This window comes from Abramis brama (genome assembly GCF_963993115.1).
Source record: "Abramis brama genome assembly, chromosome: 9".
Classification (NCBI taxonomy): Eukaryota; Metazoa; Chordata; class Actinopteri; order Cypriniformes; family Leuciscidae; genus Abramis; species Abramis brama.
This window is the reverse complement of record NC_139971.1, coordinates 35,959,303-35,986,491: the sequence shown is the minus strand read 5'-3', so window position 1 is coordinate 35,986,491 and position 27,189 is coordinate 35,959,303. Positions and strand designations below refer to the sequence as shown.

Here is a 27,189-nt window from a genome sequence, read left to right as displayed (position 1 = left end):
TTGACATATCTCAGTATAAATGTGTTTGCTTCAAAAATAATTGTTTAATGTATGAACTAAACAGTAGTTTAAACCTAGTTACAAATAATTTATATATTTATTGTAACCATGGATATTCATTTTTGTTTATATTATAGTATCATTTTTATTCATATGAAAGAATGGACATTTGTTATATAACAAAAATAAAGGTTTACCAGCAACATTTTACATATATTTATAAATGTATAAAACAGCAACACTTACCTACATTTATTTAACTAAAACATTTTAATAAATGAAAATTGTCACAGATGGACCTCAATGACAATATTTTAGTAATATAGCAAACAAATCGCTGAATCATCATCAAACTTACTAACCCTAATGCTATTTTTTCTATTGAAGTATAAATCATAGACACTATTAAACAAATCATCAATCATAATGCTCTCATACTCACAAGTCACAAGACAAGAATGGACCGTAAAAAAAATTGCCGACTGATGGTCTTTAGGAAATTTAATGGTCCAATAAAAAGTGCATTAAATTCACTTGCTGAATTGCTGAAATAAAATCATCAATATAACATGAATATTTGATATATCACCCACCCCTAATGCATGCAAGTGAGCACTGCTTCTGTTGTTTATCATTTATGCCTTATTTGAGTGTGCATGTGTTCATGTACATGCATGTGTAAGCTAACACTGACTTGTAGGACTTGTCGTAGGAGTTGACTCCGGCGAAGGACTGGCTCCTAGTGATGGATCTGGCGACGACCCTCCGCGAGGGGCGCACAGAAAGGGACATGGTGGATACAGATTTGGAGGGACTCCCTGCAGACAAACAGAAATATTAAATGAGGTCAAACGCTAAATGGGTTCGGAGGCATAACGAAATCTAAAGGTAAATCAGTCACTGAATACAAAAGGACATTATTTCTAAATGAAAGTCTTTTTTTAGAGGCATTGCCTTTGAAGTTGCATCTTAAATGCAAGTGTTTAACATTTAGGCAATAAAATCTCATCATAAGCCTTTGGTGCAGTGCCACTCAGGCCCTGAATGAATCAGTGGATTGTTTAAATTATGTAACGGTTCTCTAAGGACAAACTTTCTGTCCGCTCAAGATAAAAGCTTTTTAGATTAAAATTACTGTTTTTCCAGGAAACACTGACAAACCCAATAGTTATCTTTACAAATTGAGTGTTTGGAAGGAAAATACTTGACTCATTTGAGTTTCGTAACCCAAATTTCCCATGTACAGACCCTTTCCAAAAAATTAGAATATCATGGAAAAGTTTATTTCTTTCCATAACTCCATTCAAAACGTTAAACTTCCATAGATTATAGATTCAGGGCCCACAACTTAAACGATTTCAAGTATTTAGTTGTTTATTTGTACATAATTTGGGCTTCCAGCTCATAAAACCCACGAAAACAGGATTTCAAAAAATTTGAATATTACATGAAATCACACAGTAATTACACAGTGATACCATGGTCATTGAACCAGGTTTTGGTTATTTTGGCAGTGTGGGCAGGTGCAAATCCTGCTGGAAAATGAAGGAAGCATCTCCATAAAGCTTGTCTGCTGAAGGAAGCATGAAGTGCTCTGAAAATGTCCTGGTAGACGGCTGCGTTGAGTGGACAGCACAGTGGACCAACACCAGCCGATGACATGGCTCCCCAAACCAACACAGACTGTGGAAACTTCACACTGGACTTCAAGCATCTTGGATTGTGTGCCTCTCCATTCTTCCTCCAGACTCTGGGAACTTGGTTTCCAAATGAGATGCAAAATTTGCTCTCATCAGAAAAGAGGACTTTGGTCCACTGTGCTTTATTAAATCCAGAGTCAACGCAGCCGTCTACCAGGACATTTTCAGAGCACTTCATGCTTCCTTCATTTTCCAGCAGGATTTGCACTTGCCCCCACTGCCAAAATAACCAAAACCTGGTTCAATGACCATGGTATCACTGTGTAATTACTGTGTGATTTCATGTAATATTCTAATATTATGGAATTATGGAAATAAAAAAACTTTTCCATGATATTCAAATTTTTTGGAAAGGGTCTGTACCTTCCAAAGTGCATCTCAAACTGTTTAGAACACAATGAAAAGACAATTAGCCTAGTTGACATTACGCAACTAAAATGAAGAAAAGCAAGTGATTCCAACCAAAACAAGCGAGGTTTCTCATGAAACACTCACACAAATCCAAAAGGAGGCAATCTTTCAACTGTATGCTCATCCTTCAAACAAAGTCTGCAGAAATGAAATGCAATCAACCCATCAACAAAAAGAGATGTTCAGTTCCATCTTTTCCTTTTAAAATCAACATGAAAAGCCATTCTCAACCTGATGAGACGAATGAAAACAAGTATTTCTAAATGAAAAAGACATTGAACAAGAACAACAACAACAAAAAATCCATCAGGAATTGACTGGAGAATAAAAAGCAGCACAGCTAGATAGATGGTGTGATGGGACAAGTTGAAAAATAAAAGTGCTGATGACATCATCTGAAAAGAAAAGCTGTTTCAAAGACAATGTTTGAAGAAATTAGATTTTTTTAGAAAGATTACAAAGACAGGATTTTCTTATTTGAAACTAATATTCACCAAATAATTATTTAATAAGACCAGAAACAAGTAGCCTATCAAGAGACTATATAGGGTCAATTTTGGTCAATCTATACAAGGGAAGTCAATGGTAACCAAAATTGGTTACTAATATTTTTCAAAATATCATCTTTTGTGTTCTGCAGAAGAAAGTCATACAGGTTTGGAACCAAATGAGGGTGAGAGAATGAAGACAGAATTCTTATTTTTGGGTGGTCTATTCCTTAAAAGTTTAAAATAGACCACCCTGACTAAAGCTAATCATAAATCTTAACATGAATCCTGGGCAGAAATATATTATATTCCCTTAATATATATCAGATTACATGGTAACTTTATTGTAAGGTGATGTACTTACAGTACTTAGAGTAATAACAGTAAATTATGCATAATTACAATAAATTAACCCTAAACCAAACCCTAACTCTATAGTAAGTACATGTAGTTAATTAATATTACTCAGTACTTATTTGTCACCTTAAAATAAAGTGTAACCAATTGCATCTATTCTATTGCTGATATGCATGCTACTTTCCTTTCTGAGAATCATTTCAATGATTGATTTGCATAATCACTCTAAATTGATAATAGCTATACATGTTTTAGCTATGTCACCCAGCCCTGACTGAGAGCCATGCTGGAAAACAGAGAGAGAAAGAGAAACCATTCATACTCTTCAGCATAGATAAAAAGTTTCTAGATTAGCTGTTCATGGAGTTCCTTAATCAGCGAGGGCTCATATCATTGACCCTGTCATGGCCTATCAGACATCACCATAAAAACACTCTGTGGACAAAACGTGGGAGGACAGAGCAGTCAAGATTACACTTAACACCACACCAATCACTGAGGATTTTAGTCAGGACAGGAACCATAAGGACCCACTCAGCCCACAGCATGAGACAATGAGCAAGAAACAGGAAACATGACAGGAAAGATACAAAAGCACACAAACAGAAAGACACTTAGACCAAAGACAAACCTGCATAGAATAAGATATACTGCTAGTGCAAACAAATTAGTCACGTTTATCTCTATCAGAATTCTGAAGTTATCAGCCTAACGGAAAGTCAGTAGTATATTACAAACACAGAACAACTCATGCAAGCTCACCCAAAAGACCACTTATTCAGCACAAAACACCACAGTGTTAACAGCAGCAACTTCTCCATTGCTCTGTGAGAGCAGGTCAAATGCAGCTAGTTTTGTTTTAAACTGAATTAAGATTTAATCTTTCCAGAGAAGAGCAACAGGCTTTGAAGTAGTGCTGTAGCGGTGCGTCGATGACGTCGACGCGTCGACGTCAAAATTACGTCGACGTCATATTTTTTGCGTCGACGCTTCTTTATTTATTTATTTATTTATTTATTTTATTTTTTTGTACCATTCCCGGAGGTACAGCTCGCCACACACACACCGCCCGCCGTGTTATTCTGTCATGTTTTCTCCCTTTCTTTCCAAACCGCGACAAACGCCTGTCTCCTTTCTCTGCAGAATGTGATAAATCCGCTCAACCAATCACAGCGCACCATTCCACGCATTGTAAACAGTAACGGTGGCGCTTTGAATACACCCGGCATCCTAGTTTTCCTTATCTACTTTGCACTTTTTGATCAACAAACAAACAAAAAAATGAATACATTTGACGGCATTGATGGACCTGTGGTGGATTCTGCCGTAGGGAAGAAACGTAAGCCATCGAAATCTAATCATTTACGTGAGGAGATTAACAAGATGAGGCACGCGGGAGGAAGAGAAATGCCGACTGTTGCTTGTTCTCACACTGCGTCAAACTTCTGTCGAATGCTGACACGTGAACCCCAGGGGATCTTTTAAAAAAATTCTTGTACTCAGTCAACGAAAACCGAGCAGGACCAAGCCATTTTACAGCTGATCGCCGTCAAAAAATTTCAGAAGGTATTTCTTAGCGATGGCTGATTGAATGTAGCCTATGTTTAGTCCAGTACGTGCTAAATATAAGATTAGTATTGACCGAGTTCAGAGGCTGTCATGTGGATCAACTTACTTTGTTGTGTATTTTCAACAGTTTCAATATGAAAAATAACTTTTATATTGATTCAATGGATTAATTGCATTTAAAAAAAAAAACGTGTCATGAATTTATTGCATTTTTGGGAAAAAAATAATCTGTTTTTATAATAAATCTTTGAAAATCAAAATCTGGATTTGAATTATTTATGTTATTATAACCTAAAGATGCTATGTGAAAGTTTGAAACAGAAAATAGTGGTTTTAATCTTGCCACTTTCTTGGTAAATAAAATCAATTTTTTACTCAAATTAATCAAAATGGATTTATCACGTTTATACTATATTATTCAGAAGTAAACATTGTAGCTGACAGTGTGTTTGTCAGAATGTTTATTTTTTAAACCACAACCTTCTAAGTGCTTCTTTTACTGATATATTTAACAATATCTTTTGCATTTCTCATCCAAACAACGTCAAACTTGGCACTGCACTTACTCGTGCCCAGACAGCTGTCGAGTTTGAAATCCATCGGAGTAACGGTTCGAGAGATATGCGAATAACAGACAGGATAATTAATTCAAATTAGTCGTTAGATTAGTCGACTAATCGATAAAATAATCGCCCGACTAATCGTTTAATAAATAATCGTTTACCCCAGCCCTACTTTGAAGTCTTTTAGAGAAAGTCTTAGGTGTGAGCCAGCATATCTGAGCCCATGAGGTCATTTAAGCTGTAACGTCAACACAAGTGCATTTTAGCCTGACCCTAACTGGGACAGTCAGCACACAAGTTTTAGTCAACAAAGATGGGCAGTGCCTTGCAATACAGCAATACATCACTGGATTGAGGAACTGAAGCTAGAGTTAATTTTAAACTCAAAGTAGAGGAAGGAAACAACACTGAAGCCTAACTTCTGCACTTTAATGAAGATCTTCATCTTGACATGCCTCAGTCTGCACTAATGAGGACCCTAAAGCCCATCTGTGACTCTCTGGACTGACTAAAGTATTTCAGCTATGTGCAATTCATTCAGAGGCCATCAGAGTTGCTGAAGGGAGAATTCTTTGCACTGTGCCCAGCAAGAGAGCGTCACGGCTGGGGTACAGAGACATGTTCTGCCCTCCAGCCTAAAACCTCCACAGAGAGGAAAACTCCAGATCGTCTTACTGCGACAAAGCATTAATGGCTGGATTCAGGTTTTCAAGAGAGCTCTGATGGCTTTGTTCTTTGGGAAAGCTGAATATAAAAGTGGTATTTGCACTCCCTAGTTTTAATAAGATATACGTCTTCTCTGAATTACAATGTAAAATGCTTTATGAGGTAACTGATTAACTCAATCAGCAAGCCACCTATAACATAATGGGTTTCCTAAGAAAAGCAAGGATGTAAATATTTCAAAAGCATTTAATTATTCAAAGTTTGTTTGTCTGGTGATCAGTGAAGAGTGTGGTCTGTTGATGCTGATGGGAAATAAAGACCTTCGTGCTTCCAAGCGTGGAGGAGGGGAAATGGTTCAACACAGAGGGAAGTGGAATTTTTTCATTTCCCGCAGGATATTCAACTGTCTGATAGAGGGAGGAAAGAAAAATAACATCTGCAGCTTACTAGTAGTAGAGATAACCCCTATATTTCTCTATTTATTCTATGTTTCTATTATTCTCATACTGACATAACACAGTTCATTTACATCAGGGATGCCAAATCCTGTTCCTGGAGATCTACTGTCCTGGAGGTATAACTGTTAGCGAACATCCCGGCACTGATGAGAGTGACGTTTAGATGAATATGCAAATTTATGCTGGGTGCTTTCCTTTCAGTAACAAAATAAACAAACAACAAAAATAACAGCGGTGAGAAAATAGCAGTTAGGAAACATCTGATCATAGTGATGTGGAAATGTTTACATGACCTCTGCAATTCGGCTCTCCGGTCACGTCACGTTTATATATAGCACTTTATACAATAGAGTTCTTTAAAGCAGCAGCTTTACAGTATTAAACATTAAAAAACTGTGTCAGTGTTGCTTTTGATTAGGATTAGAATTAGAACTACAAGTTGACTCTCCAATGTGTTCATGTGTCTACTCGCAGAAAGAAGAAATGAACAGAAGAAATGAACTGGAGAAGATTTCCACGCCGAAGAAGGCGGAGCTTTATAATCACCATGAACTAAGTACGAAGGCGTTTACCACGAGTGTCCACTCCTGGAACTAACTCCAAATGAACTTTGCTTTGGCCTGATTTTGCTCGAAATGGCGTCACCAGTAGGGATGTGCGAGACTAGTCGATTAAATGATACGGCTGCTGCCAGTCGACTTGGAAAAACTAGTCTTTAAAAAAAAAAATTGCACATTTAATGTTTTGCTTTATATTTTTACAAAGGCTACGTTTAAATGAATGTCATGTTAATGCTACATTTTAAAATATATACATATACACACGTTTTATTTTTAATTCATAAACAAAATATCTGACATTTATCAGTTATCAACCACAACATAAATAATTATTAGCTTATCTGTATCGGACAGAATTTTAATATTAGCACATCCCTAAAATAATCTTTGTTCTTCTCATTATAGTCAAAATAACATTAGTTTATTTCTAGCCAATTACAGTGACTACAAAAAAATATATAATTATTTGCCATTAAAAAAAAAAAAAAAAAAAAAAAAATCTAGAGAAGCCCCACTTCAATCAATAGCATCATAATGAACATCACATCAGTTATTAAAGAGAAATTATTTCCCTTGACAAATCTCATAACAAACACAACCACACAGCACACACACCTTCTAGCGGGCCTCCTTCTTTTGTGTCACCAGGTAAACAAGGCAAGTGACACATTCTCCCTCTTCACCATGACTTGTGTGGGAATCCAACGTTTACTACATTCCCTTCATACACCGGATCCTTTCACGAACAAACACCATCAAAGCCTCATCCTTCCAATTGTTGCTCTGTGTCTTGTTCCCACCTGTCCAACAGGACCCGAAGCCACCACTCCAACCGCATTTCAACAAATTTCACAATAATCAAAGCTGATCAGGCTCTTCTAAAGCGTGTGGATCAGAGTGGCTGACTGTATTGTTCTGGTGGTCTGGATTTGCTCCAGGACTATTCCAGAACAAAAAAGAACCTGGGGGCCTCCCCACCCCACCAACTGGAATCCAACCATTACATACTCTGTCAACCAACCCAAATTAATGTGACACTTTACCAGACTACATTTTATGAATGCATTCCGTTTTCGAGCTCTATCTACACATTGCGGAAGGTTGGGGTGAGCACCTGTAAAATAAAAGCTTTCCAGCGCTTTCTCACTAAGAGAGTCTGTGATGATAGGACATTCGTTATGTTGGAGCCAGTAGCCTCGCTGTCTCGGACACATTCCATTCATATCAGAGATTACCAAAGTCTGGTGTCCGTCAAACAACATAGTCAAACAAACACTAGTACTAGTACTCTCTGGGAACAAGCAAAGATAATCAGTCGGCTCCCAAAACATCGCAGCGTGATATCTGGGGTCAGTCCTGCACCTTTCCTATCCCACTTCACAACCCTGTAACCTGACCTCCACTTTGAGGAAAACGAAAAAATAAAGCTGTGTAAATTATTTATACAAATATATTATCAGATGTGATTAATATAGTAGCACTATACCATTTTAAGGACTGAATGCTAAAAAGAATAAATTGAATTTGAGATAAAGAATCGATTAACATTTTTTTATTTAATAAATGCATGTTGAATAATAATAATAACTTTAATATAATATTGAATGACTATATTATTTAAAATATAAAAAAAATCGTAATGTTTACTCTACATTAATTTGGCCATTCAATGTGTAAATATATTTATGATAACGTAACAAATATACGATAGGACAGAAGCCTTTGTGATTCGTTAGTTTACAATACAGCACATATATACACATATATTATGAATGTATATACATACTGTATACATATATATATATTTGTATGTATGTATGTAGTAAGTGTGTGTGTATATATATATATATATATATATATATATATATATATATATATATATATATATATATATATATATATATATATATATATATATATATATATATAAAATTGCATAATCGATTAACAAGGCTGTTGGCGGATTTTACAAATGACACTAGGCCACTTGGCCACAGTTATCATCCAATAACATGAAAAATCTTGGCCTGGCCAATATATCAGTCTATCACTATCATCTATCAATATTTTGTACTGAAATGCTGCTGTGGAAATCTTTCTTCAATACCAGGATGTGACAACAAGCACCATGAGAGTTAATAATAGTCATGTGGCTTTTTGAAATCCCTTAGCACTTAACATTTGCCCCACATGGTGTATCCTTCCTTCCATTCTCTGAGCGAAGGCCCGAAACAAGAAACTCACTTTGTATCCCTTTTCTTCCCTCTACAACTGCACATCCTTTTATTAGCTCAAAAGTTAAGCTATATCATTAATAATAAGCCAATACTTTCAATAGGTCTCTGCAACATTTGGCCAGGCCTGAGGTCTAAAACTATGAGGATCATCTGAACAAGTGTTTAGAGCTTCTGCTTTACCAGGATTGAAGTAAACCAGAGGTATAGTCCTAAGGGCTAAACTTAAGGACCTCCCTGTGTGTTTGTTCAAGATGACCCTGAGGTGCCACACTGAACCGTAGCCCAAAGTAAACATACTTTGAGTGTCTCTATTCTCTCTTGCTCCAGCAGAACCATCACATAGGAACCCAGTGGGACGCCTGTCCCAGGAGGACAATGGTCCCACCACAAAATCCAAAAACATCTAGACAGAAAAAGTGTCGGACAATGATAAAAACTACCGTTGTTCCCCTACCAACTAACTGTGAAAACATACACAATTCCTGTTGTGATGAACTCATGTATCATGTATCTCTGCAGATTACTTTCACTTCTCTACAGCTGACCACACCACTAAGAATTTATATCAAATTTCTTTTCTGCTCAATTTTGTGTTTTGCAGAATAGCATCTAATAGGAAACAACTTTTGTGATACGTTATCACTTCTTGTGTGCTTTAGCTATGGTTGTCAGCGTCCTTGGTGAGTCAAAACGAAATTTAGCCGAGCGAATTTTCAATACGTAGAGAAAAGGACATCTTTCTACATCATTCTACAATAAACCAAAAAAAGATAAATGAATTCAATGAACATTTAAATTATTCTAGTCACAACACACCTGATTGTAGACGTACCCTATAACCTGAACACCCTTTACAACATAAACACCAACATTCAGGCTGTAACTCAACAATATAACATGACAAATACCAAGATGATATCTCACAAAACTGTTATTCATAAATCTCAGAGTACCTCCATATCCACTGTACATTTTGTGGTGTCGTCTTCTGATGAATGCTGTATAAAATGAGTGTGTATTCCTCTTCAAAGACTAAGAACAATCACAGTCCCAGCTGTGGTGGTCTTCATCCCCTAATCATACTCTCACAACACTGGCAGAAAGAGGAATAGAGAGGTTGCCAGGAAATGGGAAGGCCGTCGCCCTCTTCGGAGCCCACTCCACCCCCTCGTTCTGTTTCCCGTTCACTTCCCTGTCTGACATCACACTCTTCCTGCCTCTCCCTTTTCCAGCAAACGGCCTGCACTTTGTTTCTTAATGATAAACACCCAGTACAGACGCACTCCAGAAGTTTCCAGCTTTCAAGCTGTTACTAATGAATCTGTTCCTGTCATATTTAAACACTGTGGCCATGAATAGCATAAAACATTGACTTGAACAGTGGTGGAACATCTTTAAAAAGCTAAATCACTTGATTTAGCCTCAGATAATGCTTGAGTAAAACTTCTAGAAAAGTGCAAGAATGTTTGAAACTTAGAAATTGCATTCTGACTGTTTTTCCATAAGATTCATGATTTGGTTTTTATTAAAAGGATCTTAAATTCAAGCTTGTTTTAAAGGGTTAGTTCACCCAAAAATGAAAATTATGTCATGAATGACTCACCCTCATGTCGTTCCAAGCCCGTAAGACCTCTGTTCATCTTCGGAACACAGTTTAAGATATTTTAGATTTAGTCCGAGAGCTTTCTGTCCCTCCATTGAAAATGTAAGGACGGTATACTGTCCATGTCCAGAAAGCTAATACAGACATCATCAAAGTAGTCCAAGTGACTACAGTGGCTCAATCTTAAGTTTATAAAGCGACGAGAATACTTTTTGTGCACAAAAAACAACAAAAATAACGACTTTATTCCACTATTCATTTCCTTTTCTCTGAGCCTCGAGTTTTTTCACGTAGTATAACTGCGTAGCGCTTCTAAAATATCTTAAACTGTGTTTCGAAGATGAACGGAGGTCTTACGGGCTTGGAACGACATGAGGGTGAGTCATTAATGACATCATTTTCATTTTTGGGTGAACTAACCCTTTAAATCTAAAACACTGGTCCTGACTCCTGATCTCAACACTTATATCAGTGTTTAGTCACAGATTCAGGGTAATTCCTACTTTCCTGAATCATGTTCCATACGGTAAATCTGATCACTATCTATACGTGATAGATCACTATCTGTGATATGTGAGTGGAGTTTTGCTTTTGGCTACTGAGAATCAAAGACAACATTGTGTGGATTTATTTGAACGAGCAAGAAGGTGGCTGGCCGCACACTGGAGTCAGTACAGACTACAGAAGTCTATCAAAACATTTATTTTATTGTATTGCATTGTGCAAAAAGTGCAAAGTGAATTAAAAACAAATGAACAGGACTGATTATTTAGTGAACTCTTATGTGAACATGAATATGTGGTGTCAGTACATTTCTGATTTATAAAATAGATTTTTGGATCACTAAAGCTGGGGGGAAAACATGTCAAGCATTTTTGTCAAGGCAATAATTTTTAATTTTTAAGATAAAAATGTTGGTCGGATGGTTCTATGCATTGATTGGATAGAGGCAGATCTGAATGCAAGCTTGTGGTTGATTGTAGGAGAGGCTGGGGCTTAAGCGGACTAAATGACTGGAGAAGTCTGTCAATGATCGAGTTATGATATTTTGATTACAAGGTTAAAAAAAAGTAATAAAAAAAATCATTCACAATAAAATCGATAAAAATGCTTTTTAGAAATTGATAGGGTGAATTTCCATTTCAAGCCAAATTTAAAAGCACCATTCAAAAAAAAAAACGTTTTACATCCATGAGGATTTGCTTAATCCATGTATAAGCTGTCAAATATTTCATAACATAATGCCACAGTACGTGATAGCATAGTGATTTTCAGACACACAGAAAAAGCTCTTTTTTAAAACATGGCACAATTTATTAAGACTAAGCCTGTGTCTTTAATAGAATGCTAAGATATAAGCTGTAAAATTGAATTTCAGTTTCAGATTCCCTTGATCAAGAATTTTATCTTGAAAAACTTTGTGGCTTCAAAGCTGATGAACAGCAGCACAGCTCATCAAGGAAAACAGACGATGTTCAGCGCAGGTCAACTTAACGCAACATATTATTACGCGGCTGAAATAACAGATCGAAACAAACATGTTTGTGATGTTCAAGTGAGAATATGAGTAAGGGGAAATGCTGGAGACACGCAGCTTGCATGACTGGTTTTTGTAGAGTAAACCTAGACTTGACTGCTTCCACATACCCTTCTAAAGAGCTGTTTAACCTAAATTCCTCTCTGAGCGTTGCTATGGAAGTCGGCGTTCATATTTCATTAATTGCCATCCATATGCATCATACAAACATAATGGTGAAGGAGCAGTTGATGTAAGATGGTTCCGATTCTATAAGTTGATGTGGCGATTAGCAGCCTGTCACAATTAGGGCCTTTTTACACCTGGTCACTTCATCGTGTGTTCTCTGATCTGTGTAAATGCCCTCCGAACCGCTTTCGGTGATGGATTTAAATCTGATCACTCAAACCACTTCAGGAGGAAATAAAATGCAGCTCATTGCTGTTGCTTTCGTTGACGTGAACAAAAAAAAAAACCATACACACACACAAAATATTGTATGAACTAGGGATGGATGATAAATTGCTGATTTAATTACCTTTTATTAAAAAAAAGTTTATATAATTAAAGAGCATTGTTAATATTGCAATTATTTTAATGCGCTAAAAGCTACATTTTGAAACTATTTAGCAACAATGGCTGTTTAATTGCTCTGATTGAAAACAAAACACCCTTCAAATATTTACGGTGTCACAAGGTTGAAATGCAGATACTAGATTATATTATATACTAAAATATATTGCCCAGCCCTTAGTAAGACTCCTACTAACATCTGGATGTATTACTGAAATCCTGTGATGCTTCATTTAAATATATGCTGGTATCTAGTGCTCTTATTTTCAGAGCTGATAACAGTATAACACTCTCTCAGGCAGTCGGTCAGCAGACGGAACCTTATCTTAAGGTGTCTGATTCATTTCCTCACACAATTTAGTACTCATACAATGTTATGGATAAGGCAAGCTTGACTAAGGTTTATCGGTGCACCACAGCATGACATCACTATGGTGATACTGCATCTGTTATGGTGACACCAGGGCAATAGAAAATCACATGAGGGCACAGATCATGCACAGCCTGACTAGCTAACTAAAGTGCTGATCATTGCAGAATGAGAAATTAACTGTACATTGTGAATGTGCAAACAAATTCAACTAGGAAGAACAGATTATATTTCAACATGTGAAAATTGATGAAACTTAACATAAATGTGACAATGTTTACAAAGTATTAGTTTTTCATATTCAGATGTAATTACATTATCTTATCCACATCAATTGTTAATTAATTCTGAGTGTAATTTCAACCAATCTGATTCTTTTAATTGATTGCCTAACAGTTAAAAAAAAAAAAAAAAAGTCAAATAATTTTCAAACACTGTCATCAAGGAAAATATATGATCAATCACACCATAAGGCAGTTCCTGTGTTTAGCAGAAAAAACAGATTAAAATTTGATTAAATACAATTATTCAATGTATATTTAATGTAATTTTCATGCTTAAACGTTCAGCATGCCTATTCTGAACATATGTGACCCTGGACCACAAAACCAGTCACATGGGTCAACTTGATATTGAGATTTATACATAATCTGTAAGCTGAATAAATAAGATTTCCATTGATGTATGGTTTGTTAGGATAGGACAACATTTGGTCAAGATACAACTATTTGAAAATCTGGAATCTGAGGGTGCAAAAAAATCGAAACATTGAGAAAATCCCCTTTAAAAGTTGTTCACTTATGTTCGCAATTGTGCTTCATTTAACTCACAAAAATAAACGTTTTATATATTTACGGTAGGAAATTTACAAAATATCTTCATGGAACATGATCTTTACTTAATATCCTAATGATTTTTGGCATAAAAGAAAAATCGATAATTTTGACCCATACAACGTATTGTTGGCTATTGCCACAAATATACCCGTGCAACTTGTGACTGGTTTTGTGATCCAGGGTCACATATAGAGTGTAAGAGATTGTTTGTTTTTAACGCCATGCCAGCTTCCATAGCTATTTTCATGATGAGAAAAATGTAAACTCTAAAACTATTTGGTTTAACTGCTAAAAATGTCTTAACTAAATAAAAAAGGTTTCTCACAGGGTTAAAACAAGCACAGTCTAATAAAACATGCTTCAATGATAAAGAGTTTTGGCAGAAAGAACCTGTTGGTGGAAACTAATTTACCTTCCACGCTCTGCATGAACACTTGGAAAGGCATATTTAGTGCATATTTTATCTAATGTTAACGTTAGAGTGAGCGGCCATTTAAAGTGGCTAACATCAAGCTATTACAAACATGTTTCAAATGATAAACCATGTTTGAGGTCGATGAATGATAGCCGAATGTTTGCCTGCAGAGTTTGCAGTGTCACCTTTGTGGGGTCATCCTTTACCCTCTCGAAATGATCCCACACTATTGATTTCCAGGCCAACATAATAACCACATGGACCAGCCGTGGAGTTGCTTTTAGCTGTTGAGTTGTTGTTTTTCTCCGCGAGCAACCAACCAATGCAAAATTTGACTAACATTTGGTCGATGTTGACTAACACCTGTCAATTCAATTGTCACACTAAAAAGCCAAAGAACCATCAGAATTTGTTAAATAAATGCTAGTTGGTTGCAAACCAACAGTATTTGTCTACAACTACTGGACATAAACAAATGACTGATGACATTGTGGCTTATGGCAAGTACCTTTCCATAAGGTAAATGCCAGGGGCCTCATGTACAAAGACTTGCGTTGAATTCATACTAAAACATTGCGTACGGACAAAGCTGTAAATGTGCGTACGCACAAAAAAACCAAGATGTATGAATCTCTGCGTACGTAGGATCCCACGCATATTCTCTTTGTACATCCCAGTTAACGTAAAATTGAGCGCACATGCACGAGCACAACGCCCCACCCAGTCTCCTCCCTTAATTAAATTAATTTAAATATGGTAATGAGTCCACTTTGGCAAAAGAAAGCAGTAAGAAAATGGCAGCAAGAAACGAAACTTTACAGAAAGTGAATTGGAGGTGCTACTATCGGAGGTAGAAACGAAAAAAAATATTTTATTTGTCCTCCGGAATTAATAACAAAAGGAAAAAATATGAGTGGGAGAGTTTGGCTGATGCCGTCAATGCGGTGGGATCTGAAAGTCGCACTGTAGAGTAGACTGAGTACAGTTGAGACACTTTTTGCGTTTTGATTTTTCACACAAAAATAGACACTGAAAAGAAGTGAATTTCCACATGACACGCCACATGACATTTAATTAGCTTGTAGACTAAGATATCAATCAATAATACCTACAAGTAGTTTATATTTTCCACAATTAGCTCAACTTTGTCTCAACTTTACCCATATGTGGTGTGCATGGTACAGTTGAGACACCCATTTTTAATGATGTGAAGGTAACTAACCATTCATTGTAAATATAAAAAATAAAGACAAATAAAGAAAATAACAATTGGGCAATATTTTTGTTTATTCATCAATTTATATTCATTCATTTTATTTAAATTAGCACTGGTTAAAATGTAGGCTATAAAGCAGGAACAAGATATGTAACAATATTTATTAATAATACACAGTTTAAATATCACAAATATCAAATTTTATTTTCATTTGCGTCCTATGCTGGCTAATTACGGCGTTTAAACTGTTATCATAACGCTGAACAACTAAACAATGTGTTTCCTAATAGAACTCTATCGGGGGTACAGTAGATATGCGTCTCAACTATCCCCCGCTGGCCACCTCGCACATTTCTCTAGATTTTGCAATTACCTTGCATGACACAATACCATGAAATATGCCAGTTTTTAGGGCACAGAATAACGTTTGTGGTGATACCAGTTACGTTTAACAGTCACATAAGGATAATAAGCTATTCATTGTGGAGAGTGCATGGTGAAGTGAACGTCATATCTTAGAAAAAAAAACTTTTCCCGATATCTTCGGATCGGAGATGCATCCGTTGTTCAAATTTCCCATGATCAAAGAAAGAGGACACTAATACGCACGTGCACAGCAAAAATCACAACTTGTGCTTGCTGCGAACGCAAGTTATTTAAGGTGTCTTAACTGTACACATGTCTCAACTGTACACAGTCTACCCTAAATGACCTTAAAAAGAAATGGTCTGATATAAAGGTGGACATTAAACCAAAGCTGTCATTGCCATAGACTAAGGGTTGTATCAATTTGCATATGCTTTTATATGTTCTTACTTAATTGCATAATTGATAGAATATTCCCATAAGGCTTGTGTGACAATATATGTCAATTATTTTATAAATTGCAAATTAATAGCAATGCTTCCCACAGGTGGTGGTGCGATAGACTTGTAGAACAATTCGTTGTGTAATGTTTGCAACTTCACTTCATTGCCTGTAAGAGTCGCCAACGGACAAAAACAATGAGAAACGTACGCCAGTCATGAAATTGGCGTGGAGGAACGCACATTCTTGTGTTAATTTCACTGTTAGTACATACGACCATGAGCGTGAAAGCTGGCGTACGCAAAGTTTTTGTGCGCACGCATGATTGATACATGAGGCCCCAGATGAAGAGGCTAACTAAGACATCTCCAAACGTTGATCTTACAATGATTCTCAATGAGAGACATCTAGACCAACACACATGAACACCAGGTGGAATATCCCCTGCTATAACCACACACACAAACTAATAGCGGTAGTGAGTTTCGGGATCCTCAATATTAGAAAACAGCTATGACTGATCTATTCTCTGTTATCTAGATTACAATGTCAACAACAAACAAAGAGGATTATGACTGTCAAATACAGAAATGAGTTTGACATCACATCCTTCTTGGTCTGACCCGCATCTCCTAACAATCTCTCTTTCTGTGGAGACTGATTAACGGTCGTCCAATAAGACCTTCATTTCCTCCAGTGCCTGCCTTCAGTCTGATAACAACAAGTGAACGAGGATGTGAGGGAGGCAGAGAATGAATATAATACTTTTTTATTGGCCATTTGAAAAGCTGTTGTGGCTTTCAGTGGAGGCGTACTGTTGTACGACTGACTCTGCATTCTGAGCAAGAGAGTTATCGCTACTGCTGACTTGGATTTACATCCACATGCTAAAAAGTCCATACTGCCGCTGTCTGAGAACTTGATAACAATAAAACTTAGGGTAAGGGAAAAGACTTTAAGAAAGCTTGCACGAATGCAAAAAATAATCCCACTCAAATTCCAAGGAGAAAAAATACTTTTAATTTACAAAAAAGAGAGAACTAAACTCACAATTTCACAAATAATTAGAGACGTCAAGAAGTTCAATTAAACAATTTTTTTTTTTTTTTTTTTTTTTTTTAAGTAGACAAACTAAATAGTATTTTCAAATATTATTTTTGCAATTTTTAACAGTGCACTTCCTGTTTTTTTCCTCTTCAGAAGTGGTTATCTTATAATCTCATGTTGTATCTGTATGATCACACAACCTAGTTATTTTTTAAAGTGGTAATATAGGAGCCTGCATACCATCTTCACACATCTGAACACAGGACATGATGAACTTCCATGAACTTACAGTAAATCATTCTAGTTACATTTACGAAAAATTCCCACATTATGAATGACCCTTTTCCCCACATATCTTACCTACATCTTGCTGGTACTGACACAATCACATTAATTCCTCAGATACAAGAATGCTTCAGCAAGCCAAGGCATGCTAACACCCAATATATCATCTCCTTCTCCACTTTCATAAATCCCCTCACTATTTATGAAAGCTATGTCCGATAAGAGTACGTTTATCAATCATCCTGAGGATCATCAGCTGCTGGGGTACAGGCAAGTTTCTGGAGCCTCATGAATCCAAGACTTTCTGTTTAAACCCCAGCTGGTGGTTAAGAGGTTTATGGGTTACTCTGCACTGTAGAAGTACAGTCAGTCAATGGCTTCACACAATATTTTATACAGTGCTGCAGAAAAGACAATATACTACTAGACAATGGCCTCACATTTTTAAGCACATTAAAAGGATTTTTCACTCAAAAATAAAACTTTTTTTTTTTTAATTCTTCAAAAGATTCTTCAAAATATCTTATTTTGTGTTCAGCTGAAGAAAGAATATCATACAAACAATTGATTGTTTTCTCTGTCTATAACAGAAATAATACTGGTTACTGGTGGGGGGTTTTATGCACCTCAAGGATCATATTACAATTCAGATGGTTTGTCAACAAATAGCATGGACATCAACTTTATTTTTTTTAAATATCTTATAAAAATAAGTGTTAAGAAGATATTTTATAAAGACAGTACATTACGCGTTGACATGCAGGATCCATCTTGGAAAACAGTCTCGACTAATCGAGCCACGAACGCCGTGCTACGTTAGATTTCACAAACGTAATTCCTATCGACCAGCTATCCTATCGACGGCGTTCGTGACTCGATTAGTCGAGACTGTTTTCCAAGATGGATCCTGCATGTCAACGCGTAATGTACTGTCTTTATAAAGTATCTTCTTATTAAACTGTCTGTACACTTACAAAGTTCTCAATGCTTCGGTTTGTATGTAAGGACCCTCATTATGTTACCGTGTTAGTGTGAGGCTATTTTGAGCCTTGTTAGTGGTATTAACTAGCGATTTATTTTTACTTACTCTATGCCCCATATACTAGTGTTATGAGCTAATCTGTTTTTAAAGATAAAACTCTATACATTCGATTTTCATGAAAACGCATCGCAGGGAACGATCGACTCGGTAACCATGTGTTAATTACCCCTAGGTTCATTTTTCACTGGATTTGTCCTTTAACTATTTAATAGGGCTGTACAATTTATTAATCATAATAAAATCACATCTAACATAAAAGTCTGTTTACATCATTTTTGTGTGTGTGTATACTGTATATGCACACACACACATATTTATACTTTATATATATATATATATATATATATATATATATATATATATATATATATATATATGTGTGTGTGTGTGTGTGTGTGTGTGTGTGTGTGTGTGTGTGTGTGTGTGTGTGTTATGTATATATACACAGACACACAAATATATATATTATATCAAATATTATATATATATATATATATATATATATATATATATATATATATATATATATACACGCACATATTATGTAAACAGACTTTTATGTTAGATGTGATTAATCGCTATTAATCGATTGTAATAAACAGCCCTACTATTTAATGACCACTGATATTTATGTAGACTGACTTAACATTTCAGTCCTGTCTCATTATGAGCTGTAATCGGAGTGTAATGGGATATGAAAGAGGTCTTTAAGTCTCCTTCTCCAAAGATATCATGGTTTAAAATAGATTATGACCTATATGTGGGAGTGTGTGTGTAGACAAAAAAAATATCTTAATGGGGGGGGGTTTCCCTTCCCAGTCTCGTTTCATAAACAAATCAAGGAATCTTCTTAAAGTCAAGGGCTTTGAGGACCACTGGAGAGGGAAAGAGGATCAGACAAGAAAACCTTCACTTCCTGTTTGCTCAAACCCTTCAGAGACATAGCAGTGGCATTTGTGGTCTGGTCAAGTCTAAAATCCCATCACTTAACTGAAAGGAGAATGTTTATTCCTCTGTGTGAACTTTTCTATACTCTTTGAGTATGTCACTTACTTTAACACTGTGTCCTAACTCCTAACCAGCCGAGACGGCAAAACATGACGATTCTATTTTAGAAACGGTTTCTATTTCTGTGACGTCGCAGCTGAATAACAACAACAACAACAACATGCAAAACATGCTAATGATAATATCAGGTATATGTGCTTTACTTAAATGTTAAAAGTGTCTAATGTAAGTTTGAATAGCAGTTTGAGTGATCTTTCTTAGCCATACTTAAAAGTGATAATTCACCTCAGAAACTTGAAACTGTTCAAACTGTGAACTCAATGTGAACAAACAATGTGTATATGACAAAGATTGTTTTAAAAATTTAAAAATGTAAAAATGGTGTAATATTTAAGAATTTGATGTACTTATCCAGTGCAGACAGTGCATTTGCAATAAAGGGACCGCCCACATGCTCTTCCGAATGGCTGTGATTTTTGTTTGTGATTTTGTTGTGTCTTGTAGTTGTGTCGAATCTGGTGTGGGCAGACAAATTGCTTCTCTCTGGAATCTTATCCCATCGTGTCTGGTTAGGACATGGTCTAAAGCCTATTCATATGTTGCACAGATGTACTTAGTAAAAAAAATTTTTTTAATTCAGTGTGCTTGCATCCAGACCAGAGCCTAAGACAAACACTCCAATTTTGATAAAAGCATTTCTCAAGCCATTCTGAATCACAGTCGTCCTCTTAATAACTGAAACTCAAACATAGTTTGGAAAGCAAACCTATCTATCCAATATAATACCAGCACTATCACACTGCATTATGGCCATCCCTGGATTCAGGATCTTATGGACCAGCACTAAGAATGTAGAGTTTACTGAATACACACACATATTAATCAGGAGTCCAACAGGATTTCTGAGATCTTTAGCCAGTGTGACCTTTCTTGAGGTTCTGCCAGCACCACTGGGAGAACATCAAGCAGGATTATTATGCATGAAGACACTCCAGCTCGCTGTGAGTTTCACAGCAACTCTGTACACCCTTTTCCTACCATATTAGGGTCTGTGTAGCAACAAAACTGATTCATGTTTTATGTCATCAAAAAATGCACTTGAACAATGAAATTAATGCTGAAACCAATTACCTATAGCTCTGAAAATATGGCGTGTCAAGCCTGAAGCTAACTAAGGGCTAAGGCTATAATAAATAACTCATCAATCGCAGACTGTCCCATGAGCATTTCCTTTTTTTTTTTACAGGAAGAACACTTCTTGGTCACAAAGCGCTGATTCAGAATTTTCATAAAGGGATTAAAGTCTTCTGTCTTTTTTTTTGTCCATACAGTGAAAGTCAATAGGGTGCAGTCTGCAGTGTTGTTTTGGACCCCATTGACGTTCATTGCATGGACAATAATGGTTGAAACATTATTCAAAACATCTTCAAAAGAAAGCCATACAGGTTTGGAATGACATGGGGGCGAGTAGAAATGATGATAAAAAAAATAAAAAAAAGTTTCATTTTTGGGTGAACAATCCCGTTAAAGAACCGCTTTACTTTTTTTATTTAACTATTATGATAAAAACAAAACTAAAACTAAAAACAACCCAGACAAATAGAAATGGACAACTTGACATCTGCACAGGAGAACTGCATGGAATTTCAGTTTACAACATATTCACAGTTATCGTGCACCTGTTCGTCAGCACTTGTGTGGGCCTGAGGGAGTTTTGACAGTGTTTGTGGCCTTTGGTACAAATACATTATCGGTGGCAAGCTAATCACAGACACTCAAGGAGTCTTTGTGGCTTTAAGGTAAAGACAGTCACCGGCTCAGAGAGCAGTGTGTGTGGGACATTAGGTTTGTACCGTGTGTTTGTGGCAGACCACACAGCTGTCTTCGAGACAGGATGGTGTAAGCTGATTAACAGAGCAGACTGGCAAAGGTGTAAGTGATCCATCACAACACACAGCTCTTTGAACTAGACAAGAGGATCAAACCATACACACCTGTGACAAACTATAAATCTCACACAGGTAGCGGTGATCTTGGAAAGTAAGATAAAAACAACACATTCTAAATGATAGTTAGTTAGCAGCTCCATGATCCAATCCACCAGCACGGCCGTCGCCAACACCCACACCGGGTGGTGGAGAGAGACTAAAACTCTTAAGGTGACCTCACTCTAATGGAGACTAGGGGTCAACTGAGATTTATTTTCAATGGATGGCAGAGTGGCGATGGCCAATAAAATAAATATACAAATGATGAACCCCCTCACATACCTACCCAGTGCTGGGTCAATGTAACCCAATGTTGGGTGGGTAGTCTGTGCCAAACTGGTTAAAACTGGATACATTTGTCAAGTCATTTTGTGTTCTGTTCTGAGAGATCACTTCCTGAGGGGAAACTTCCTGAATGACATTTAGTTTTGTACCATTACATTCGTAAAACGTCTGTAGTCTCACTTTTAACCTTTTTGTTTACATGTACGTCGCCTTCTACAAACGCAGCGTACTACGGATTTGCACTGTGAACTGCAAAGTGAACGACGTTGATGTGATATAAGATTGTCATTTAATGAACTGGAACGGCCTGATACCAGTTTTCTTCCCACAGATTCCCATTGGCTGCTCCTGTCATGTCCTAAAACATATACATTTTATGTATAAAACCCAACAAGCTAGTTCATGTGTTCGGTCTTATATTTACCCAGTTCTGGGTTGCCAAATAACCCAGAAATGGTTGTTTTTAACTAATATTGGCTGATAATGCAATATTAATTGTCACTTTGAATTGCATTGAATTGCCACTGAAAAATCCATATCTGCCCGCTACTAATTTTGTCTCCATTCCTCCACATCAGATGATAAATTATAAAAAGCAAACAGTTTTTCACAGCACATTCAGATGCACTGCGGTCTAATGTTTATGCCTTGGGCGAGCACATTAATGTTATTCTGATCTTGAAAACTTTCAGGTACCCTGCGTCACAGTTTGTGAGTCCCGTGCGTGTGAATGCGTCTTAAGGGAGAGAGTGAGTCACCCGGTTCAGATGCTCCGTCTCTCCTGTACTGACTCAATAATAACAGTCTTCTCTCTCTCTGCGTAATGATACACTCCAGAAATACACAGCGTACTATAATACACAGCCTACCTAGGAATTACACAGTATGCAAGGCCAAATACAACTCAACAACACATTTAGGAAATACACAGACTCGGAGCCATGATGCATGTTGTGGATGTTGTTCAATGACACATTGCCATGGCAACCCTATAATGACAATGTCAGTTTAAACACATGGTCATGCTGGGTCGTACTCATCGCGCCAAGATTATTGTACCCAGCGCATGCTACACGAATGGCACGTTTATATTGTGAAACATCTAGATATTGCTCAACAGCATTGTGTAACAACTCACCGCACACTCTCAGGTGTGTTTACTCCCATTTGATGAGAATGAAAGGAAGCCAAAAATAACAGGTGACTTAGTCAAGTACTTTATCTTTAGCAAACAAGAACTTTAACTGACCTGAAAATTATTTTTCTCGGAACTGTCTGCATATTTGACATTTTTACTGAGACATTTACTATATATAGCTGTACATAAATTCTCTCTCAATAAGCCTTTGTGACTATTCTCACTATTTATGTATTTGCTCAAAAATGTCTTAATTTTTATTATTTACCTAAATACATACACTACAATTCAAAAGTTGGGGATAAGATTTTTAAAGAATTTTTCATTTAACTAGGATACATTAAATAGATAAAAACTGACAGTAAAGACATTTACAAACTTAATAATGAACTTTCTATTGATCCTGGGAAAGAATCCTGGAAAAAAAATGTATCACGGTTTCCACAAAAATATTGCACAACTGGTTTCAACGTTGACAGTAATAAGAAACGTTTCATATTAGAGTGATATCTGAAGGATCATGTGACACTGAAGACTGTAATGATTCTGAAAATTCAGCTTTGCCAAAAATAAATTACATTTTAAAATATATTCAAATAGAAAAAAGTTTTAAATAACTCAAATTTAATTCAAAATTGAACACTTCAGTGCAGTGTCTCTTCTTCACAATGATATCATCATAACCACCCCCACAATCATTAGGGACGCTGAGAATTCATTTCTCTACTCGGTCAGAAAACTTATTGTGGGTGTGGGTAGGAAGGTTGCTGCACAGACGGATGGGTGGGAGCTCTGGACGAGGTAATGAGAGAAGAAGTTAAATGAGGATTTAATGACTAAACCATTCTGAAAAATCTCTCTTGGCTGCAATATAAACAGTACTGCGTGGTAAGTAACTGCACGACACAGCAAAGTTTTATGCATGAGTTACATATTACCTCTCCCGTGCAATATTGTTTCACAAATCAAAATAATATCTCACTTTGAGAAATGAAGGAATATCTTCTTCGACTATGTACATCAGTGTGTTGACGGCACTTTGTTTCCAAACACTGCATTTGGTTAACTGTAACGCTAGGCTCTCACAGTGCTGTCATACTTCATAGGCATCACCGTCCCCACTGAACAGCGCTGAAGTTTTAGCAGCTTCCTGTTTATCCAAGAGATAGGACTGACACAACTATGCTGGAGTTTCCTGCAGTCACACAGCCAGAGGATGAGCTGTGGGCTGTCTTCTGAAACAGAGCAAACTGAGTTACAATACCTAAAAATTCAAACAGACCACTAAAAACCTTTTTTGACGAGTCGGGTCTCCAGACTACAATGGTTGCAAATGTGAAAAAAAAAAAAAAAAAATGTGCGACAGTAATTCAAAATGCAGTCTCAATTGGGGTACATTCAGGAAAACTTGTGCTCAGATGCAATTTTATCATCTTGTTAGAGTGCCGGACAATATTTCATGCATGCAATAACAAACAGCACGGCCTGTGATGTTCGATTAGCCAGAAAATTAATCTGGTTCAATCAGTGACAAAGATTCATGAAACATGAAAAGTCTCAAACTCACCTGTGAGTTAGCAGTTTGAATCAGATAATTCAGAGCCATTATTGAGTTCTCTACTGACTCTCTCACTGAACTTCAAAGTCATTTATATGACAGAATGATATTTACAACATAGGCTAGGCTCAATTGTAAAAATGCACTTCTACATTTTTGCAAAAAACGTACCAAATATCGCTCTATATTTATACATTATACATATACATTTTCAGTTGAAATTAACAGATCATCAATTAATAAAGACTTATTTTCTCACAAGACAACAATGAAAACACAAGTCACATTAAAAGAGCTGAAAGCAAGTTAAAATGGGATTTTATTTTATCCCACGTTTGCTTTTGTTAGCACATCTGGTTAGGTTTAGTGTAGGTGGTAAGCTATTTTCAAACGCAATAGAGAATTAACCTTTTAGCGCGAACTTGCTGAACATTTTATTTCCGAACTGCTGTGATATGTATAACAAGCAACGTAATAAAACATATCTAGATTCACGTTCATCACCAGTCACTGGACATTTCACTTTGAAAGTATCGAGAAACATGCAAGAAGCAATCATTTTGCAGAAATGTTTAAACGGGCACATTTTTCACAATGAGCCACAGTTGGGTATTTATATGGTACAAATACAATCAGCGACAGCATTAAACCAGAAAAAATTTACTATATACAACTAGAACCACTAGTTTATATAAATTGCCATAGTCTATATCATCACAGCACATACAGTAGTTGTTTTTGTTAGAAGCTAAAGTAATAAGCTATAAACTCAGTGAACTTAAGCATTTCTGAACAACCATCTTTGAGTGATTCTCAATAACTATAAAAAAGTCTTTAAATAACTTAAATGTTGTAATTTTTCGTCTGGATCCCTGCGGGTATATTGCTTGGAACATTCACTGGACCGGGTCGACGCTCTGAGCAGGGGTGGGTTGGAAAAAAAGTGTTGTGTAAAAATGAACACCACCCACTGTGGAGGCACACATGCAATCAAACAAATTAACCACTGATAATGACATACCACACAAACTACAGTAGGAGGTCTTGTGTGCATATGCTGCGTCTAAACAAGGAGGACAGTGTGCATTATTAGTCTCTGAGAAGGTATAACACAGAATGAGACATTTCGATCATTAAAGTCTCAAACTAACCAACCACTGCCATTTGAGCTGGTTAGGACGGAGGAAGAACAATGGAAAAAGTTTGTGTTCTGCAAGAAGAGCATTCAAACTTCAGGCAGCCGCAACATTGCCAGTGAATAACACGCATGCAGGTGCAGAAGACTGGACGAATCATTTGTAGCCTCCCACACAGATTCAGACACTCATTTCAAGACGCGCTTGGCTTCCTCTGCAACTAGTGGCTGTCTGACCGACAGGAAGAAAAACTAATGCACTATCTGCTTTCCCAAGGAGGAAGAGAAAGCACTGTAGAAGATAAAAGGCTAAATAGATCCTGGCAGGCAGCTAACCTACATCCATTTTTGAGAAACAGAATCCCACAAATGTTGTGCTCCCAAATCACTATGCTTCTGGATTCTACATGGTCTTGAAGAGTAAATCAGGTAACACAGATTTCATTTCAAGCCAGAAGCGTGATAGTAACTGTAGAGGGGGTTTTTCAGGAGCCAGTAAACAGTCAACTGGTCCTTCCTCAAGGCGTGTCTATTTTCAGAATGGTCAGCCAGGACAGACAGTCTTTCCTCTGGGGGGAGGACGTGCACGTCTTTGTGAAGAAACGGAACGAAAAAGAAAATAAGCGGGAGACAGTTTATAGAGAGAAAGTGAAGGGAAAAACTGCATGTGCATTGCTTTCTGACTTAGTAAAGACAGAATTCTGTTGGACTGAATATAAATAAGTTACTTAATAAAGACTTGGATTTACAGTACACATCCCACACACTGTTTGAATGAGCTTATATGGTGCAACTTAAAGAGACCTCAAAATAGACCGTATAAGCAAATATCCAACAAGAAAAAATGATTACAAAGAAAATATGCACTAAACCACTAAATATAACATTCAAGTTGATTTACAGACTTTAAGGACTGTATTCCTCATTAAAATGAACAAAGTAACAAAATAACTACGACAGTAGGCCTATGACATGCAACACACTTTTGCTTTATCACTTTCATGGCTGTTCTTGATCAAATCATTAGTTAAATTAGGCCTCTTCATGTTGGTCCAGGTCTGCACAAAGGACAGATTGTGCGGCCCGTGGTGCTGCCCACAAGGCTTTGAGTTTTCCAAAAAAGAAGTGTTCCCACACTCTTCACAGAAAGTATGGCTGCTGGTATAGCAACACAGCCTAACGGTTAAGAGTCACAAGATCAGCAAATCTCACGTGCATAAATAGCACAGCACACAAAGAACTGGAAGTCAAGACACAGCCACGTCAAAGGAACGAAGACATTTTGCCTATTCCTTTTTCCATGTCATGTGGAGCGGATACTAGAATGCCTGTTATGAAGTTTTAGGATGTGCAAAGGC

The 27,189-nt window shown here is 36.7% G+C and overlaps 1 protein-coding gene across 6 annotated transcripts in view; it reads right to left on the bottom strand.

The window, feature by feature from the left end:
- The window catches only part of ripor1 (RHO family interacting cell polarization regulator 1), a 68,224-nt gene that overhangs the window by 24,354 nt on the left and 16,681 nt on the right, over positions 1 to 27,189 (bottom strand). For 4 of the 6 annotated variants that reach the window (XM_084123848.1, XM_084123851.1, XM_084123850.1 and 1 more), the window contains exon 2: positions 695 to 818. In XM_084123848.1, coding sequence (XP_083979974.1) covers positions 695 to 792 — 98 coding nt within the window. In that variant the 5' untranslated portion in view covers positions 793 to 818. Of the gene's footprint in view, positions 1 to 694; positions 819 to 9,962; positions 10,172 to 27,189 lie in introns of those variants that run through there. The other 2 variants (XM_084123846.1, XM_084123849.1) reach the window with 1 other exon arrangement.